The sequence below is a fragment of the Notechis scutatus genome, chromosome 1 (assembly GCF_049901735.1).
Source record: "Notechis scutatus isolate UNSWTSFEM ecotype Mainland chromosome 1, rNotScu1.2, whole genome shotgun sequence".
NCBI classification, from domain to species: Eukaryota; Metazoa; Chordata; class Lepidosauria; order Squamata; family Elapidae; genus Notechis; species Notechis scutatus.
The window spans coordinates 207,562,852-207,583,999 of record NC_142009.1 but is presented as its reverse complement, the minus strand read 5'-3'; the positions used below and the strand labels follow the sequence as shown (position 1 = coordinate 207,583,999).

Genomic DNA, 21,148 nt, shown 5'->3' with positions numbered 1-21,148 from the left:
AAATATTTCACAAGAAGAGTTCTCCACTCCTCTACTTGTTGCAGAATACCTTATGCCACCAGACTCGAAATTCTAGACCTAGAAAACCTAGAACTACGCCGCCTTTGGTCCAATCTAAGTATATAAAATTATACATTGCAATGTCCTACCTGTCAATGAATACTTCAGCTTCAACCATAACAATACAAGAGCACACAATAGATACAAACTCAAAGTTAACTACACCAAACTTGATTGCAGGAAATACGACTTCAGCAACACAGTGGTTAATGTCTGGAATACTCTATCTGACTCAGTGGTTTCTTCCCCAAACCCTAAAAACTTTAACCTTAGACTGTCTACTATTGACCTCACCCCTTTCCTAAGAGGTCTGTAGGGGGTGTTTATAAGGCAGCACTGTGCCTACCATCCCTGTCCTATTGTTTCTTTTTATTCTTCTTATATGTATCCATTTCATGTATTCATAACTATGTTTATACTTATACCTGTCATCTTATAATCCCTTGGCAAATAAATAAAATAAATAAATCTGCCATGTAACCATTTTAAAGAAAATAATAATTTATGAGAGGCACCTGAATAAAGAGAAGTCATGAAAACTGTTTCTCTTGCTCCAAAGTATTATTACTGGTGTCACAAAGTATTATTACTGGTGTCACAGCATGACATTTTTTTGGGGGGAGAGGTCAAAAGGGTAAATAATGAAACATACTTTGTATTGTGATGCAAATTCTTCTTTTTTAGTCTTTCTATTATGTCAGTCCTTCAAGGAAGACGTTAGGAAACAAATACTTGATCTCTACTTTAGTAATACAGACTAAAATAAAGGTATTGAAAGCTTCAAAGAGTTTCTATTTCTTTCTCTTTTGTACCCAAGAAAATCAAAGTAAACCAACCTTCTTCATCCTTTCCCGTTGACCCAGGAAAATAGATGTTTTTGTTATATTTGCCATTATTTTTGTCAAAACCATCTCCATACTCTTCTCCACATAATAACATGATGGAAGAGACAGGGCATATGTTGAAACAACATGACAGATGTTTTGTAATTTTGAAAAAAAAAATCTGTTTTCTGTGGATGTTTCTGAATGCAAACTCCATAAGCATTTTTTATCAATTTGAAACAGTATTGGACTATAACCAAGCACATTATTTGCTGTATGCTATGGTAATTTCTTCAGAAGGCTTGTAATGAAATATTTGTTCTTTATTTAGGAAATACTTGGAGAAAAAGTCAGTTTCCCCACATAAAATGTTTGATATTTGATCATGCAAAATTAGTAATTAATTGCAATAGAAGTCAAAATTATAGTTAAGCAGAAGACTATTTAGGCCTTAAATTGTTAAATCTTTGTTATTTCTGTTCTTCTCAATCTCCAAAATAACAGTTGAGAATTAACAATAAGTTTCTGCAGTTAACCTTGATTAGACGATAGGATGCCCATCAAATCTAGTCAAGTTGCATATTTTACTTAAAATAGGTTAATAGAATTTTCTTCACAACAATGTGTCTGGAAACAATAATAGAGGAACCAGTGATTTGAAACCCGAAATACTAATAAACAACACTGAAGAGAACAACAGACAGATAAAGCAAAAATAAACAAACACAGATCTGTTCAGCAAAATGGAGTAAATCAGTATGTTCTTAGTCAATATCATTATTATCAATATCATTAGGAGCCTTGGTGGCGCAGTGGTTAGAGGGCAGTACTGCAAGCTACTCCTACTGCAATTTTGCAGATCGAATCCCAGCAGACTCAAGATTGACTCAGCCTTCCATCCTTCCAAGGTGGGTAAAATGAGGACCCAAATTGTAGGGGGCAATATTCTGACTCTGTAAACCACTTTGAAATGGCTGTAAAGCACTATAAAGCATTATATAATCTAAGTGCTATTGCTATTATGTTATTTACTCAAAAATCCTTTATCATCTCTAGTTCTGTATTAACCTGTAAATTTCATCTTAAAAATCCTGCAAAAATGATTTAAATATGTATGTATAACCATAAATCATTAATTGCTTTATTTCCCTACATTCATAAAAATTCTGTTTATTAAAATACAGCATAATCACTGAAAGAAACTCCTATCAAGTTATATAAGCAACTAATTTTGGTTATAATATACATGCAGAATTGATTTCAGTGGTATACTCCATGTATATTCATATGCCAAGTATATAACCTTTGGGGGAAAGAGTCAATCTTGTTGCCCATTTAAAATGTTTTATTCACTTCTGCATTGACATTTCCTTATGATGATGACGTACTGTATGGCCACTGTACCTTTTTAAAAAAGATTTATGATTTCTGTACACTGTCTAGGGATCCTTTGTGTGACACTTAGAGAATACCTGTTTCATTGAAGTATAGTTGGATCCATCAGTACTAATTTTTCGTATTTCGTGATGATCAGCCAGAATTAAGAATGGCTCTTCATCTATATGAAAAAATAATGGTAGTTTTTTTACTTAATTTATGAAACTTTGAAATAGAAACATAAATAGTGAAAAATTAAATGCTGTATGCTATGAACATTGGTATAGATAAACATTACAAGCATAATATTTCAAACAAAATCAAATATTAGTCATAAGCTGAACAAGAGATTTAATTAGCACCTTTTTAGAGTACTTTAATATCGCCTTTGAAACGCAAGAGAAGAATTAACATTCTCTATTAAGTTTTACTTCCAAAATGAATTTATAAACACAGCTTGGCTTTCAAGTAACAAATAGATAATAAGTAACAGCTGACATAAAAAAGGTAGAATCATTTGATTCAAAATGAATGCATAGTTTAATTTCCAACAATTAGTGAGTTCTACAGTGGTTCTGAAAAGAAAATATGGATTTTTAATGTTAATACACTTTGGAATGTATATGTAACCACTAGTTCTACCAGCTGTGTTCACCTTACTTTGTTCCTGTTGTTAGCTGCCCAAAGTGATGAATTAGAGATGGACAAACACATAAGAATAAATACATAAAGAAATAATGCAAATTTCCTTAATTTATTAAACTGCTTTATAATCAAAGAAAAACAAAACAAAAAAAAGAAACATTCCCCTTCTCCACCTCTATCAGTAAACATAAAAGTAAATAAAGTAATAATATTATTGGAATTTAGCCTTTATGTCTGATAATTATTTAGCAAAATAATGCTTTCATAAAGAACTCAACGGAAACAATTGAATGAATCTGTATCTAAAATTAGTCTCACAACTTTTGCTAGATCAGGAATTTTTGAATGAATTGCTATACAATTTTGAGGGAGTAACTTATTTTTTTAATGATTTTAGACAAGATAGAGAGCAGGTGTGTAAGTTAGCTAAGTGGTACCAATTCCTTAAAGAAGGACAGGGAATGTTATCTTGTTTACAGTTGCTTATATCCCATTGCCTGAAACAAGTTTTTACAGAGCTTTCAAATAAACCAACAGCTTATTTGAATGGAAGATTTGGAGGGTTACTTACACTTATGCATATGCAATAACGTACAGGTGGAATCTATGACCCATATTGCAAACTCTATCAAGAGCCTAGACCTAATTTATTATATCCTTGTCAACCCAATTAAAAAAAATATGTTGTCCAATGAAGACAAATGTGTATTGAAACTATTGCATTGTTAGCAATGGTGACAAAGTACATACAAAAGCATACCTGACAAATAATACTGTTAATATAAGAGGGGATGTACTTATTTGATTGCTTCATTTTATATACATGTATTTTGCTAAAACCTATTGTTGCAAATAAATGTTTTAATACTTTAAAATTTAAGTCCTATTCTTTATGCTTAATTTGACTATGACTTTAATAGTTTTATAGCTGAAAAAGTTTACCCGAAAGGGATTTGCATCCTTGCTTAGGATTAGGTTGCATTTGATAACCATCCATACACAAGCATTTGTAAGACCCATATGTATTGATGCATTGCTGACTGCACGGAAAGCCAGATGAACATTCATCAATATCTACACATGTTTTGCCATCCTCCTTCATTTGGAAACCAGGCCAACATTTACACTATAAAGAAAAATAAAGCACATTATGTGTTAAGCATGTATAGGCTAGGGCTATTTTCATTTCTTTATCTTTCTTGGTTAATGCAATATCAATTTTATTGAAATGCTATTAATACATGTTATCCAAATCTCAGGACTCAAAGAAAAACCCATGGCTCATTTTGAGCTTTTTTCAGACACACACATCGGCAATATATCACAGTTTCATAATTTATCTAATTGTTTGGATTTTTGGAATATTTCATAGCAAAAAAAATATATCTATAAAGTGGGCCAGAAGAGTATGATTTATACCAGGGGTCGCCAACCTTTTGGACCTCAGGGACCACCAAACTCATACTTTCAAATCCTGAGGACCACTAATATGAATTTTTTTAAAAAAGCTAATATATTTAATATAAAAAATTATATTAAATATAAATTATACACACACACACTTATTTAATTTTAACAAAAACATAAATGCTTAATAACAAAATAAAACATTCTGGGCTTGAAGCCTCCCCCCACCTGCACCTTCCAAAGAGACAGAAGAGCAGAGCTGAGGGGTCTTGGGGCAACTGCCACTGGGAGAAGCAGAGGCAAAAAGGTGGCTTTGCTCTCCCTGGGGGGCAGCGCCCCTCGGCCGCCACTCCAGGGCTTCTCAGCAGGCATCTGCCTACAGAATACTGCTGCCCTTTAATAAAATTTGGGGGGGGGAGGGGAGAAAGTGGGAGCTCCTTTCAGATCCCGGGTGGAGGATTGAGAGAGCTCAGATCTGCAGTCGAAGAAAAGCTGGGAGAGGGCTCTTCCAGCCTCACCTGGAGACAGGCAAGGAAAGGAAAGGAAAGGAAAGGAAAGGAAAGGAAAGGAAAGGAAAGGAAAGGAAAGGAAAGGAAAGGAGGGAGAGAGAGAGAGAGAGAGAGAATCTCTCACATTACCAGGGGAGGAAAGGAGGCAAAACAAAGTTCACTCTTTCACCGAGACCTACAAAATGCCAATCTAAAGTGTTCTAGGAGTTCTTTGAAATCATCAAATGATCCCACTCGCAGTTCTTGCACCTCCTGGCTCTTCGAGGCTTTGATGACCCGGCAGAGATAGCACCCGAGTTGCCTTAGCATGGTTGGTTAGTTCACAATTGCCTATCCAGAGAAGAAGGTGCTGGAGAAGGAGGAGACAGTAGTGGACAAACAAGCAACTCAGGGTGCTACCGCTGTGGTGGCTTTGCATAGATCTCCGAGGCTTCGATGTTGGGAGAGGCAGCGAGGGCTGGAGGAGCCGAGAGCTGCATACAGCTCCATCTCCCTTTCCTTACCTGCCTGCACGTGGGGACAGGGGAGTAGGGGGAAAGAAAGAGAGAGAGGTGGGAGCAATTCAAAACTAGAGAACTAATGGGGAGAGCTAACAGTAGGCGCTGGGGGAGGGGACTGTTGTTGCCACCACCTGCCTTGTTTGGGACCTGGTTGGTGCGTGCATCTCAGGGACCTGACTCCGGAGTCCCTTGAAGAGCCGGGAGGTGCGAGAAATGTGCAGCCCAGATTAATTGCTTTCAGGGGTCATTTCTTCTGCAGCCCACCAAAATTTTTCCACGGCCCACTGGTTGGTGACCACTGGTTTATAACATAGTTTTTAAGAAAAAATGCAGATAAAAAGTATTGAATATTTTCCTCAGCTTGAATTTTTTTGGTTTGTTCCATTTTTCTTAATCAGTTGTCATTCCCTTTGGATTCATATGTATATTTTGCCTAGTTCCATAAAAGTGCTTTTAAAAAAACTGTTATAGTTTTCTAAAAGAGAAGAGGAAGAAAGGATTTAAAGTTGCACCTAATATCAGGCAAATTTATAGCTCCATTTCTTTTGCTGACATACAGTTACAGCCCTAGCCCAGGGGATAGTGTTTTAAAAGAAGAGGTTCTGCCTCATTAACAGTCCTGAAGATAGAAATTCAGTTCAGTTCTACAAAAAAACAAAAAAACAAGTGGCAAGATTTAAACTCTTGAAGTGTTTTTCAAATTTATCTTTAATATGTTATTCTGAATGTTATTGTCTGAGATTACTTTGACTCTAAATACAGTAAATCAATATAAAACAGATTTTTCATGTTTCCACCATGCACCAACTATTACAAAAGGTCTTAGAGGAGAGAACTTACAGTTAACATTTTGACATCCTCCAAGTTAAAGTTAGAAGACAGGAAGAATTAATAGAACATGATAAACTCATAAAACAGCAACAAAAATAGATCAGATGAAATTCATTCATCTTTAATTTACTAGGTCTGGTTTTTTTTTTAGTCCTATTCAAAATGTCGTCATGCTAGAAAGGCACACCATTTCGTCAAATTTAGTTAGATGCTAAGTAAGCATTTATTCAAGGCTCTAAAAATTACAAAATCCAATAGCTTTGGGATACAGTCACACTAGGCAGGTGAGAGGAAAGCTACAGGTTCTTTCCTGGAAATCTCTAACAAAAATAAATTGTTTTTACTGAACCAAACAGAGGCAGGCATGACTTTTTTCTGTATCTTTACCTCCCGATGTGAGAAATTGAAAAGTTACAAGCATTCGAACATTGAGGATTAATGGTGATGGGGAAAGTTAATGGTTGTCAAACTCAATTTCATTGAGGGACGCATCAGGTTTGTGTTTGACTTTGGGGGCCAAGTGGGTGTGCCCAGGGTGGGCATGGCCAGCTCGATGTCACTGATGTTGGGGGCGCCTGAGCATTCTGCCAGTGAAAACAGAGCTCAGGAGGGCCACGTGCGGCCCTCCCATGCTCTGTTTCTCTGGCAGAGGCATTGCGGGCTGATTCTTCACTGTTTCTAGGGCAGCCCTGTGGACCAAATCTAAGCATCCTGCCAGCCAGATTCAGTCCCTGGGCATTGAGTTTGACACCACTGATTTAGAAGAACATTAAAATATTTATGTTATATTTGCTGTGGTATTTTTGATGCTTCAATTACTGACTAAAATGTGGATTTGTACATATTATTTTGGATGTTTTCATTTTTTATTGTTTTAAAATGGTTTTAGCTTTAGTGTATTATATTTTTTGAATTGTAAGTCACCCACAGTCATTGTCTGACATGAGCAGCTATAGAAATTGAATAAATAAATATTTATTTTACATAATATCTTATTTCTGTAGTTCAGCTGCAAAAATTCATGCTTTCCTCCCACTAAATATTCTGAGATTAACTTTAAAGATAAAAGAATACAGTAATGAATACCTAATTTTTAAAATTACATATTAGACACATAAATCGGCATAGCCAAATACTTTAAAACTATTTGTTTTTTTCTCAATACCTCCAATTGATGACATTAGACTTTAAAATTAAATTGAAGTTTGCATGTTCTCTGGACTTCGATTAAGAGTACAGTAAAGTAGAGTAGAGTGGAGTAGAACAAAACAGAACAGAACAGAATAGAATTCTATATTGGCCAAGTGAGGTTGGGAAAAAAAAAAGGAATTTGTCTTTGCTGTTTAAGCTCTCAGTGTACATCTGTTCTCTTAAAAAAATCTGTTTACATTTTTCAATAGAGTAGAGTAGAACAAAACAGAACAGAACAAAACAGAACAAAACAGAATAGAACAGAATTCTATATTGGCCAAGTGCGGTTGGGGGAAAAAGGGGAATTTGTCTCTGGTGCTTAAGCTCTCAGTGTACATCTGTTCTCTTAAAAAAAAATATGTTTACATTTGTCAATTTATTTTTCTTCCACAAAAGTATTTCCCTTTCCTAAGACACATAGAAAGTAAAATGAAGTATGAGCTACAAAGTTTTATTACTTGTATTACTATTAATAAAATATACAAATGCAAGCCTCATATGATTAACATTTCTGTGTGAGTTGGGGATTTCAAAGTCTATTTTATAGTGTATTATTTTAAACTTCTAAACTACTAACCTTGTATCCAACAGGAAGATCTTGACAGTCTTGAGAACAGCCACTAACTTTCTTACTCAAACATTCATTTATATGGCAATTTCTTTCATCAGATCCATCACCACAATCTTGTTTGGCATCACAAACATCTTCTTGGGGGATGCACTTGCCATTTTTACACATAAAAAATGAATTGTTGCATGACTGTTCTAAAAACAAGAAATAAATGGGTAAAAGGAAACAGAATGCAAAAAGTATGTAACTATTCATCAGGTTTTAAACTATGATCTATAGTTTAATTTACAAATAAATTATACATTTGCATATACTGATACAGATTTAAAATATTTATACAATATGTATAAATTTTATATTTGTAACTTATTACAGCTTTTATAAATGTATAAAACAGTACAATCTATATGTATTAAACTTTATGGAACATAGGACACTAATTTCAATAAAACAGGAGTTTGACAACTGTCTATATGGCACATTTGCTAAATACAATGCTTATTTTAAATACAAAATTTTGTTTATGGTGGATTTCTCTTCCTGTTGACTTAGGACTAGCCTTAAGTTTAGAAATATTTGCACCAATTTCAGATCTGATTTTTCAACCAAATTTTGATGTTTCTCCCTAGATGGTATTGTCAGCCCTTTAGATAGACCAGATCAGAAAATCAATTCCACAAATGGGCAGAAACTGTTTTTATTCAAATTGTCTATAATAAACCTTTCAATCTGTTTGAATCTGTTTATCTCTTCCTTCCTTACTGTGAATTCCTTACTCTTATAGATATAATAGTACATGAAAATGACCCTGAGAGACAGGAGAAAAGCCACAGAGTAGACCACTGTCATGTAAAATATACTTCAATTAACAGGAGAAAGTAAAAGAGAAGGAGTAGAAAAATACTTCCAATCTTGCAAGAGTCTGCTAATGTAACCTTATAATAAAGATAAAGTTAGTATTCCTTGTGTTTCTTTTCTGGATTATATTAAACGGATTAGTAACAAGCATCAATGCCTTGTCTTTATATATTCTAAGTGCAGATGACATTGCTGAACCTGAGGTAAAGTCAAATGTATCATCAGTCTATACAGTCTTTATACTCCCTAAAGAAACCTAAATTTAGTTCTGTTGAGCCTGAATACTTTTCTATCTTTCAGCCTCTCTTCACTTGCACGTGCTTTGGATCAAAACATAACAGTTTTCAAGTGATGAACTGAGGGAAAGAGAGAAGTCTCAAAGACCATCTGGATTAAGAGATCTCCAGTACGGTGCTACAGAAAGGACATGCCAAATAATAAGAGGAAATTGATGAATTACCCAATCAGCATGCTTTGTCAGTAGTCTGCAAGTAGAAATACTTATTTTAGTAACACTGCATCATTCCAGAAAATTATTTTGGACATAAAAACAAAATTGAACAAATATTTAAAAAGCTGAACCTGCACTTCTGCATTTTATATTAATAGGATCCTCATCTGAATGATCTGGACAATCAAAATCTCCATCACATTGCCACTGAGAATTTAAGAGACATCTTCCATCAGCACAGCTGAATTCTCCAGGATTACAATGGCGATAGCCTAAAACCAGAGTGATTAAAAAATTATAATAATAACTCAAATGTTTAGAATTATATATATTCTCAGCTTTTAAATATTTATACCATTTATAGCCTTACAATTTATCTTTGCATGCAGGGTCTCATCCACAAGGTAAAACAAGAAGACTCTTCTTTGCCATTTTACTGATACAAATCCTAGCAAAAATGAAAATCCAAATTCTTTATTATCTCACCCATTTATTTGCTTGTTTGGATAGTGCCTGTGCATAATCAACAAATTCCAGTAATGGATTACAGCCCCATATGACTTTTTTCCATGACAGGAAGATGTTGCAATTATATTGTATGGCAAAAAAGATTTCAGCCAAGAAATATGGCACAGACAGTTTCTAACTACTTAAAATCTAATTTCAGTTAGTGTGAAATTACAAAAAGAATAGCAGCAAGCTTACAATTTTCTGGATTTCAAGGAATACTGTATATGCAACTGAGACCTAGCTGCATAACATAGTAAGTGTTGTAAATTGGAACTTAAGTTCTTAGATTTCTATACTTCAGTAGACAGAAGAAGTTCCACAGAGTACATCAAAACAGACTTCTGATTTGCAACTGTTGTGTATTCTACTTTTGAATAAATAAAATCTAAAGTGTGCAGAAAGCATCATGGCTCATTATATATCTGATCCTGAGCACTCTAATAATACAGAAAGGACGTTGGTACTTACCTGATACGCCCATTCTCTGTGAGCTGTGAACAGCATCCAGTGATGGGAAGGTGCCTCAGTCCCTTCTAGGAAGGCTGGGCTTAAATTTGAGGATACTTCTCCTCCTCCACGAGACTCCTCCTTAGCATCCCCAGTTTTGCGAAGCTGAGGCATTGATACCCTATATGCTTAAGCCTATGTAATAACCCTGGCTGGAACAGACCCCCTACCAGACAGAATAAAAGGGTCGGGCTGGATGCTTTTCACAGCTCACAGAGAATGGGCTTATCAGGTAAGTACCAACACCCTTTCTCCCATGAGCTGTTCAGAGCATCCAGTGATGGGACACACCAAAGGGTGATGAGATATGGAGGTAAGATCATCCCAAGATATGACCGAAGCCAGGGCTGCCACCTGTCTCCGCAGAGTATTGGGTGAAAACCCTTTGTTTAGGCCCTCCTTTAAAAATTCTAATAACTGCGCTACTGATGGGGAAGTGGGGTCGATCTGAACCCTCTGACACCAACGTCAGAAGCTAGACCAGGTGGCCTCATAGATTCGGTTCGTTGAAGGACGTCGAGCTGACTGAATAGTGTAAATAACTTGAGAAGAAAGGTGTTCATCTCTCAGACGCCACTGTTCAACTTCCATATGGCTAAGTTTAGCCATTGGGGGTCCGGGTGTAGCATTGGACCTTGAGAGAGCGATATGACCGATGATGGGATCCTCCATGGTGGTACCTTCGAGAGGTCCTTCAGGTCCACAAACCATGCTCGCCTTGGCCAATAAGGAGCCACTAATAGCAGGTCCACTTTTTCTTCCAGCAACTTCTGAATCAATTTGGGGATCATGCGGAGGGGAAGAAAGGCATATAGAAGTCCGGTGGGCCAGTGACATCTGAGGGCATTCACGTCCTCCGCTCCCTGAGATGGGTAATGAGAAATGAATCGGGGAAGCTGTGTATTGAGTGGGGAGGCAAACAGGTCGACTACCAGTGGGCCCAACCTCCGAGTAGCCTCCAGAAATATCTTGGGATCCAGATGCCACTCTGATTGGTCTAACATGGCTCTGCTGAGCCAATCCGCTTGTACATTTGCTACTCCAGATATGTGCTCCGCCTTTAGAGAGAGAAGATGGATTTCGGTCCACAGGAATAGTCTTTCTGCTTCCCTCATTAGTAGATTGGAATGAGTGCCCTCTTGTTTGTTGATATGGGCCTTTGTAGTTATGTTGTCTGTTCAGACGAGCACATGTTTACAATGAAGATGCGGGAGGAATTGTCAGAGTGCCAAGTACACCGCTCTCAGTTCTAGCCAGTTGATATTGTGTGCCTTCTCTGAATCCGTCCAAAGGCCTTGAGCTGTATGTGATTGGAAGTGGGGGCCCCATCCCACTAGACTGGCATCTGTTGTAACAATCGACCTGTGTGGATCCTTGAAAGGGCATCCCTTGTTGATTTTGGGTTGTGTCCACCATTGTAGAGACCTGAGAATTGTTGCTGGAACTTTTACGCGAGTCCTGGTGTCATCTCTCCGGGTGTATTGGTATGGCAACAGGAACCATTGCAGGGTTTTTGCATGGAAATGGGCCCAAGGGATAATAGAAATACAAGAAATCATTTTTCTGAGCAATTTAGAAAGGAGACATAGTTGTACTTTCCTAAGTTGTACTTTCTGATCTGTTGAGCCAAATCTCTAATGCTTTCTTGTCTGTCAGGAGAGAGGAAAACTTTGCGTTCCAGGGTGTCAATGATGGCGCCAAGGTGAATGAGTCTAGTAGAGAGTGTTAAATGACTTTTTGACCAATTGATTGAGAACCCATGTTGTTGTAGGGTTACAAGTGTAGTTTGAGTGTTTGAATTTACTTGATTGATGGAAGATGCCAGAATAAGATTGTCATCCAAGTAGCATTGAAGTCGGATGGACCTATCTCTGAGTGATGCTGCCAAGGGAGCCAAGACCTTTGTAAAAGTTCAGGGAGTTGAAGCTAGGCCAAATGGGAGGAAAATATATTCATAATGGACATTGTTGTAACAGAAACGAAGGAATTTGAAATGTGAGTGGCTAATTGGGATATGTAAGTAAGCTTCCGTGAGGTCTATGGAGGTAAGGACATCATTTTTTCTGATGCTGAGTAAGATGGAGTGGAGAGTGGTTATTTTAAATTTTCGGTAAACTAAATATTAGTTTAGACGTTTTAAGTCGAGGATTGCCCTCCTCCCCCCGAACTTTTAGGGACCACGAAGAGGAGCGAATAAAAACCAAGACTTTTTTTTATTAGAAGGGACGGGTTGTATGGCCCGGATCTCTAGTAGATGTGCTATGGCTGTGTCCATGAGAAACCTTTTTTCTGCATCCCTGGAAATTGGGGACTTCATAAAAAATCTGAGGGGTGGAACTGAACTCCAGTGCCAGACCAAATCGTACTGTGTTCCTGACCCATGCATCAGTGGAAGAGGAGTCCCATTGGTTGGAAACATTTTTAAGCGACCACCAGTGGGAATCTCATTGTGGTCGTTACTTGGACCTGCGGAAGGGCCTAGATCCTGTTCCTCAAAATTGTCTCCTAGGATGGAGTCCCCTTCTATATCTGTCCCCAGATTCAATTCTATCTGTCTGTTGTCTGAATCCAGGCTGTCTTTGAAATCTTGGATAGTAGGGTTGGTAGAAGGGGTGAAAGGAACACCTACAAAAGGGCTGGACTTTGATCGACAAAAAAGAGAGGGAATAATTTTCTTTTTGGTTCTGGTTTCAATTAGGAAGGGTTCAAGCCAAATAGTTTGTTCTCCGAGATGGGAGCTGAGGCAAGCTGCCAGTTGTGCTTGATGTCTGCCTGCCAATGCCTGAGCCAAAGTAACCTTCTAGCCACAATTTGGGAAGCAATGGCCCTAGAAGAAAATTTAACTACATTGAAGGTAGCGTCTGCTGAAAACTCTGCAGCAGCGTTTAATTTAGCCACATCTTGATGTGCCCTAATGTTTGAGGTTGGAATGGTATCTCTCAGGTGGCAGAGCCATCTGAGAAATGATCTGGTGAAAAAGGAGGTGGCTGTGGCCGCTCTGATGGCCCATGCATCCGAGACGTGTGCCCTGCGGAGGGCTAGTTCTGCCCTCTTTTCCTCAGACTTGAGAGCCTCTTCAGCTTCACTTGGGATGGCTGAGGAAGATGTAAGCGCAATGATAGGCTCGTCCACTTCTGGAGAGTTTAGAAATTTAGAGAACTCGGGTGCCAAATTATAGTATTTTTTATCATGTCCTGGGGGAGCGGGATATGAGGCTGCTGCAGCCCATTGTTTTTTCACTAAATTGGAAAACATGTGTGGCACAGGGATAACCTCTGCCTCAGTGACTGGTTGAGAGAATATGAGATCCTCTGCTTCCCCTGGAGTATTTGATGGGGGAGGGGTACCCGTATTATCCAGCCATGCGGTGTTCTTGGCCTTAAATAGCAGGGATTTAAATAATTGTGGGAGGAATAATCCTGTAAATACGGGGAGGTCAGGTGAGAAGCCTTCATTGTCAGACATCCCCCTTTCTAGCGGATCCACCTCTGACAATACTTGGTCAACGGTGTGTACCGAACCCTCCTCCATTTGATCCATTGGATCCCCTTGATCTCTCATATCCTGTGTGTACTGAGGTTCTCTGACAGTGGGCAACGATAGTTCTGCGGGGGGGGTACCTGATGAAGATGTGGATCCATGATGCCCAGAGATCATTCAGAAAGAGATCTGCAAACTGAAGCTGAGGGTGTTCGTCCTGCCTGAATAGCCTGTTGGACACCTGCTGATATGCCCTTCTGGATAGCTAGCTCCATCCATGCCCTCATGTTGGCAGGGATTTCCTCCAGAAGTTCCTCGTCTTATCTGAGGCCAGCTGCAGTTGGAGTGAATGTTGCCTCTGGGGCCCTCCTTGAGGAGAGAATGTTAGAAAGAGCCTCCTGGGGAGGTTGTATCGATATGCTGCTCCTTCTGGATAAATCCAGAGGGGCGGTTGGAGGGTTCTGGGCCTGTGAGGTAGAGGGTATGATGAGTGGTCAAGAGGTGGGCTGTGCAGCTGCTCGTGTATGTTTTTCCATCTGCCTTTCTAATGCCTGATGGTGTCTGCGTGCATCTTTCTCTGCTGCCTTAGAGGACTTTTTCAGCTCCGTGGGCTTATCTCTATTTTTAGCAGTTAGTCTAGAACTGGAGCTGTAGTTGCTGGCCATGGTAATGCCTTTGATAGATTAGCAATGTAAAGAGGCTATGGAATTAGGTGGCTGGAACACCTAGGGGCCTGCTCCCTTAAGTGTCATGCCCCTGATGGAGACTGACTCTGAGGAAGAGGAGGAACAGCCAACAGGGAGTGGGAGTGTGGCTCCAGAGGTGGTGGAGGAGGCTGGGGAAGGGCAGAGTCCGGCTGAGCAATCAGAGGAGGATCCAGGCCCATCCCCTATCCATCCTAGGTCACACAGGGAGGAGAGGATCAGGGAAAAGCGAAGTCTACTCAGGAGGAGATAACCATGATCCTCCTCGTGGCTTGCAGCTGGGAGCTATGTATATAAGTTTGTAACTGTGTAGTCAGAATTGCTGGAGTCAAAGTTTAATGTTTTCTTTGAAAGTGGTTTATCTTTGCTGGCGTTCTTCCCATGGACTCTCCTCGGTTGTCTTCCTGGAATGTATGATTAATTATCTTGGCTTGCTTCGGAACTCTCGTCAATGCGGTTTGTTTTGGTTTTCTTTTTGCCTCATTATTTACTTTTGTGACTTTAAACTGTGCCTAATAAAACAGTCAAGTTAAGTTGAAGGCATTACTGGACTTTAATGTATGTTTTGGGTTTTGGGTTATTTTGAGAGACTACGGGTCATCACATTAAGGGGCAGGGGATCCTGGAATAAATAGTTCTCTGATGCCTTTAGCAAATGTTGTCTCCTTGTTCTGTTTTGTTTTGTTTTGTTTTACACACACACATACACACATCTATTTTAATAACTTAAAGATTTCTAGAATTTAAGTCAATCAAGTTCTACATGGGATGTAGAAGGAAGACACAAAAGATCTTGAGAGACCCTTCACATCCAGGCCACTCGTTGTTTGAGATCCTACCATCAGGATAACGAAATAGAGTGCTGAAAGCCAGGACAAGTAGATTTAAACATAGCTTTTACCCAAGTGCTGTGATCAGGTTAAATGCAGAGTTATGAATCTGGTGGTCTTAACATATATATATCCTGGTTGTATAGTTTTTAACTGTTAATTGTTTCAATTTGTTTTACATTGTTATTTGTATATGTCTTTTGGTGTTGTTCAGTTGTATGTTGTGAAAGAGCACCTTATTTCGTTGTTCTCAGGTTCTGAGTACAATGACAATAAATTTATCTTATCTTATCTTATCTTATCTTATCTTATCTTATCTTATCTTATCTTATCTTATCATCTTATCTTAAAGTTAATTTTTGAATAAAGTACTTGTAATATCAAATATGGAGACCAGAACACCCCCCTCCAGATCCGGCACCTATATGAGGGCACAGATGTCTGTAACTGATAATTAGATCAGTTTAGCTGCACTTATTGCCTGTGGAATCTAGCAGATCAAGTCCTCTGTCATCCAGTGGACTGGTGGTAGGGACCCCCCTTCCCAGGTCCCCAAGAAGGGAAACCTTGTTGGGTAACTTGCCTCACAGATAGTAACAATTACTCAGCAAATTTAACCACACAGCCTTTAAAATGGCGGCTGCCTCGTGGCAGAATGAAAATGAAAGGAGCTATCACCACCCGGCCTACTGAAAGCAAAACCGCTCAGCAGGAAGGTGCAGGGGCTAATTCCCTGCCCTGAGGTGTTCTGCAGGGAAAGCCTCGTAATAAAAGGAAAAAAGGCTGTACTGTTTAAATTGGGGCTTCGAGCCTCGATAAAAGGAAAAAAGGCTGCACTTTAAAATTGAAGCTTCAAACCTTGAAGGGACAGAGCGTTTACTCAGCCAGCTGAGAGATCGGAGAGATAAGCCTCCTTGTTTAGAAGTTTAAGACAGCATCTCTGAAATGAGAGGCTTTTAGCCTCAGGGCAAATTGGAAAGATAAGCCTCCACATTTATTAGGCTTTAGCCTCGGGAGGCAGGAATGTAAAAAAAAAAAAAAAAAAAACCTGAGCAAAATGACTTTTGGAGGTTCCCAGGGGTGGTGAGGGTAGTTGGTGACAGACATTATGGTTTTATCTGACCTGAGAAATAAATCAGCTAAATCAGCTAAATCAATAACGCAACCTGTCTGAAGAAAGGCTGAGCTAAAACTGGGGACGTTAAGGAGGAGTCTCGTGGAGGAGGCGGAGTGTCCTCAAGTTTAAGCCCAGCCTTCCTAGAAGGGACTGAAGCACCTTCCCATCGCTGGATGCTCTGAACAGCTCATGGGAGATTTGCCCATATACTACATAAGCCTTCCTCTATACATCTGTGATGCCTTGGCTATATCTTTCAAATTGTATGGGTAAGAAAATATACATTTTCCACAATAAACTGCTAAAATAAATAATATAGATTACTTCATTGTTAACCATTAAAATTTTGTGGCCTATATTCTGCTACAATGAACATGCTAAATTATTAAATTTTAATTTCAGTTAGTGGGAAATTACAAAAGACATCAAAGAAATCAATCTGTGGTATTGACAAATATACAAGTAATTACATTTACTTTGAAAAAGTAGAAATTTTATTACTATAAAAATATTAGGAGTTCAATTTAGGCTTAGGAAAAATGTAACTTATTTTCTTTTACTGTAATTTTATTGTCTTCTATCATTTTTAAATGACTGTAAGTTTATTCTTTTTTGCCAGAGTATGAGGCAGAGAATCTTAATTTCAATGCAAAGACAGATGTTTATATCTAAAAAAAGTTCTCACACTTGTTTGAAATAAATTGATATATTATTAAAGCTTGAAAACAAATATATATATTATGGAAAACTGTAATTATAACAAAATCCCAGAAATAAACAAAATTAGAAAATTATGTAATGTAATTTTCTATAATCAGATTTTTTGGAAAAGAGAAGCCCAGTACAGAATTCAAACAGCGCAAAATAATAAATTTCTCTTTGTATAATTCTTGCATAATCTGGCATTTTTGTATAATCGATGTATATGGAAGAGCTTCAGGATAATTAGATCCTGCTGAAGTCACTGTTGGATGTGCTGTTGCATTTGAACAACATATAAGATCTATCAACTAAATAAATTGAAATAATAGTATGCAACAGTATACAAAATAGAACAGGAATTCATAAGGTTCATTATTTAATAATAAATTTCTGTCTCCTATCAAATTTACTCATTCATGCACTTACCCATATAGATGTCTACACATGTCTACTTTTCTTTAAAACTTAAAAATACCAGTAAGAAAAATATAAAAATAGGGTAACAAAGCATTGTTTTATTCTTTTAAAATTTACTTTCTTTTTACAAAATCTAGATAATTTTTAAGAACTCTTTTATAGTGAATAATTGTTAAAGATACTTGCCACATTCTAGAGATTCATCTGATCCATCCCCACAGTCATCATCATGGTCGCATACAAACAGTTTAGAAATGCAGACTTTATTGTGGCATGTGAAAGTATTTTCATCACAAGTATTACTGGGCGCTAAGAAAAATAATAAACGAGGAAGAATGAAGTTCTCTTAGCAAAAGGATAAATAAAGATACTTTCCATACTGGACAATATAAAATCTTATAAAGAAATAACTCAGACATTGTAATCCTTTAACTCCTCCCACCAGGCTTCCTTCAGAGGAACAGAAGAAAAACTAGTTTGAAGTTAACATAACAAATATTTTAAGTACACTCGTTAAAAGTTATCTGTATAGAATATTTCATATACTTCCTAATGTCCTATGTGGATTTTCATTGTATGACACAGGATTTTTGAAGTCTGATAATATGGTAGATGAGGAGGAAAAGAAAAAGCAAATTAGGTCATCTTGGTATACATTCTGCAATGGGACAGTTTGAACAAATTATTTAAGAAAGAGTTGGACTATTAACTCCAGTTGCAATGGAACAGGGAAAAAAAGAGAACAGTCAACAAAAATATTGTAGAGATTTGAGTCATCTTTATTATTATATGAGCAGTGGTGTATTAACCATTAAGCAGACTAAGCATGTGCTTAAGGCACCAGGATAAAAGGGGGCACCACAAAGTTGAGAATATGGCTTCATTTGTACAGTATGTACAAAGGAGGGGGGCACTAAGATTTGTCAGTGCTTAGGGCACCAGTGAGCCTTAATCTGCCACTGATATGTAGCAAAGTGGTCAAATGTTTTTTTTCCTTATTTCACACTTTAAAAAAGGTCTCACCAGCCAATTATCACAACCAGTAACATTTCTTTTACACTTAAAAGGCATAAGCCACACATCTGCCAGATAATAAAATTAAAAGGATTTATAACATTTTTGTCATTCTTATATAAATTTTCCTTTTAATGGATCATCTTAAATTTGGAATCATCTTTCATTGAATACAGGATTGGAAGCAATATTTTATTTCAGACATATGCCTTTAACTTCTATTGATCACTACTGTAGACTCTATTCATTGGGTGCACAGGTGGATTCATAGCAGATATGCTTCTTATTGAGAATCAGATCAATTTCTTTAAGTCTATTCAAACACAGTATTTTTGCCTTGCTAAACAAAAACAGTAAATATTAACATATCTCATTAGTCAAAATTGAATTGGAAAATATGTTTTGTATATCTTGCAAAATGGATTTTACCACATCCTGCTGTAGCAAGTTCATCACTTCCATTAGGACAATCTCTTTCACCATCACAAAGCCAGTGTTGAGGAACACAGGCATATGAATCCAAACAGCTGAACATGTCTGGAGCACAAGTTACTGAGCCTATGAAACACATACAAAAGAATAGAAAACAAACAAGATCCTGATGTTATGCTTCCACACAGAACATATTTTCAAATATTCTTTTAAAATAATCCAACTGATGAACATGGCATACTATCAGAAACAAATCACTTTCACCTGGGCACAACACCTAAGATGAAGCTTAGCTGTTTAGTCTAGAGGTTAAGACATCAGTCTAGAGAGCAGGAGACCATGAGTTCAAGTCCTGCCTTAGTCATGAAAGCCACCTGAGTGACTTTGGAACAGTTATTCTCTTTCAGCTCAAATCACCTCACAAGGTGGTTGTTGTGGAGAAAACAGGAGGAGGAAGGTGTGTTGGATTTGTTCACCACTTTGAGTTATTTATAAAAATAAGAAAGGTGGGATTTAAATAAATAAATAAAACAAATCTTCATATACTGTTGGTTTATTATTTTCATCATCAAGATTGGCATTAAAAAAGACTAGACTGTATAATATTCTCATATTCTTTCAAACAGTGCATCACTAATATCTGAAGACACTTTGAATTGCACTAAGGTTTAGAACAGGCTATGCCAGATTTATTTACTAATTTAACTGTTCAATTTGTATAGCTGCCCATTTCACATACGTGACTTTGGACAGCTCACACAATTAAAAAACCATACAAATATAAATAAACTATCTCAATACCCATGCTTCACTACTAAACTATGTGGTCGGGTTTAGTTTGTGGGGAGGAAAAGAGGGAGGGGAATTCTGCCTCTGCCTACCAGCATCCATTGGTATTCATCTGGCTAGTGTCCTGTCAGTGTGTGAGAGAGTTGAGGGCTCTTTGGGAATTGAAAAAGTATTTGCTGTGTGAGCAAGAAGGAGACAGCAAGGAGCCTGGGCATGGCTTAGCTCAACTGTTCTGTACTAAAGCTGCTTGGTGCTGTGAAACTAAAACTGAAACTGAAACTCCTCTCCTCTGCTTGTGTTTTGCATTTGGAACAGATTTCTTTACAGGTGGGGAGGGGGATTAGAACTCCTTAGCATCAGAGCATGTTAATAATAACATACAAAATACCAATGCTTTGATGGTCATTTCGAAAAATCTTTTCTTAGTGAGCACCTAGAAGCCAAGAGGAACATACGTGCCAAATTTCAAGTTTGTAGGCTTTACGGTTATGGAGATTTTGTGATGATGTGTGAGTGGTATTTCAGTTTTATATATATAGATAATCAATAATAACAAAAATATTTAAAACATTAAAACCATAAACTTCCATCTTCTGAAAGGTGTCACTATTTCACAGGCTCCATGCCATTGCCAAATCCAACAATTTTCCACTAATACACTAATACATCTCTAGACAGCTTTGGACATTTTAAAATTAGCATCATTATAAAACTCACCACAAATAGCTTTACTTTCATCCAAACCATTTCCACAATCATCTTCCCCATCACAAGTCCATTGTTTGGAGATGCATTTTTGTTCAGAACAAGCAAACTGATTCCATGAACAGGAGGAATCTAAAAGGAGATGTAAATTATAAAGCATCCAATGGCAACATTGTGAAAATATATTTTATGCTCTTTATAACTGGAGGGCTAAATATGAACTGAAAATATTTTCTGAACAAATTTATCTCAGCTATTGTTCAGATACAGGGAGTTTGGCTCATTTTTTAAAAAGTTTATGAACGTTTAAGTAGTTTTATAATTGTGCTATAACGAAACCACATCTGTAAACAGAAAACTGAAAGTATGCATGTAATATGTGGGATTATTTTAACATTAAGTTTTATCAGGTCCAGTTTCAATTTAAAAAAGTTGTTCTGAAGACAGAGCGGTTGTATCAATCAGAATGATGAAAGACACATCCTTTGGGGTGGACACCATCATAAGACATATAATAAAAAGGCAGAGATTCCACTCTGATGCCACAGTGATTCTTGTTCCTTCACTCCCAACTCATGATCACCGTTGAACTGTTCTCCTTACCTATGCCAGAAGAATTCAGATATACTCTTAGTTCCAACATTATCTTTGCTTTATTAACCCATACAAATTTGTCAGAATGTCATGATGTTAATTTAAATTTTGATTTTAAAAATT

At 37.4% G+C, this 21,148-nt stretch overlaps 1 protein-coding gene across 1 annotated transcript in view; it reads right to left on the bottom strand.

Moving 5' to 3' along the window:
* The window catches only part of LRP1B (LDL receptor related protein 1B), a 702,645-nt gene that overhangs the window by 100,062 nt on the left and 581,435 nt on the right, over positions 1-21,148 (bottom strand). Inside the window, exons 51-57 of the mRNA XM_087955711.1 lie at positions 20,444-20,563; positions 18,935-19,063; positions 17,678-17,800; positions 9,356-9,496; positions 7,922-8,109; positions 3,849-4,032; positions 2,357-2,442 (exon numbers count right to left, since the gene is read on the bottom strand). Coding sequence (XP_087811837.1) covers positions 2,357-2,442; positions 3,849-4,032; positions 7,922-8,109; positions 9,356-9,496; positions 17,678-17,800; positions 18,935-19,063; positions 20,444-20,563 — 971 coding nt within the window. The remainder of the gene's footprint in view (positions 1-2,356; positions 2,443-3,848; positions 4,033-7,921; positions 8,110-9,355; positions 9,497-17,677; positions 17,801-18,934; positions 19,064-20,443; positions 20,564-21,148) is intronic.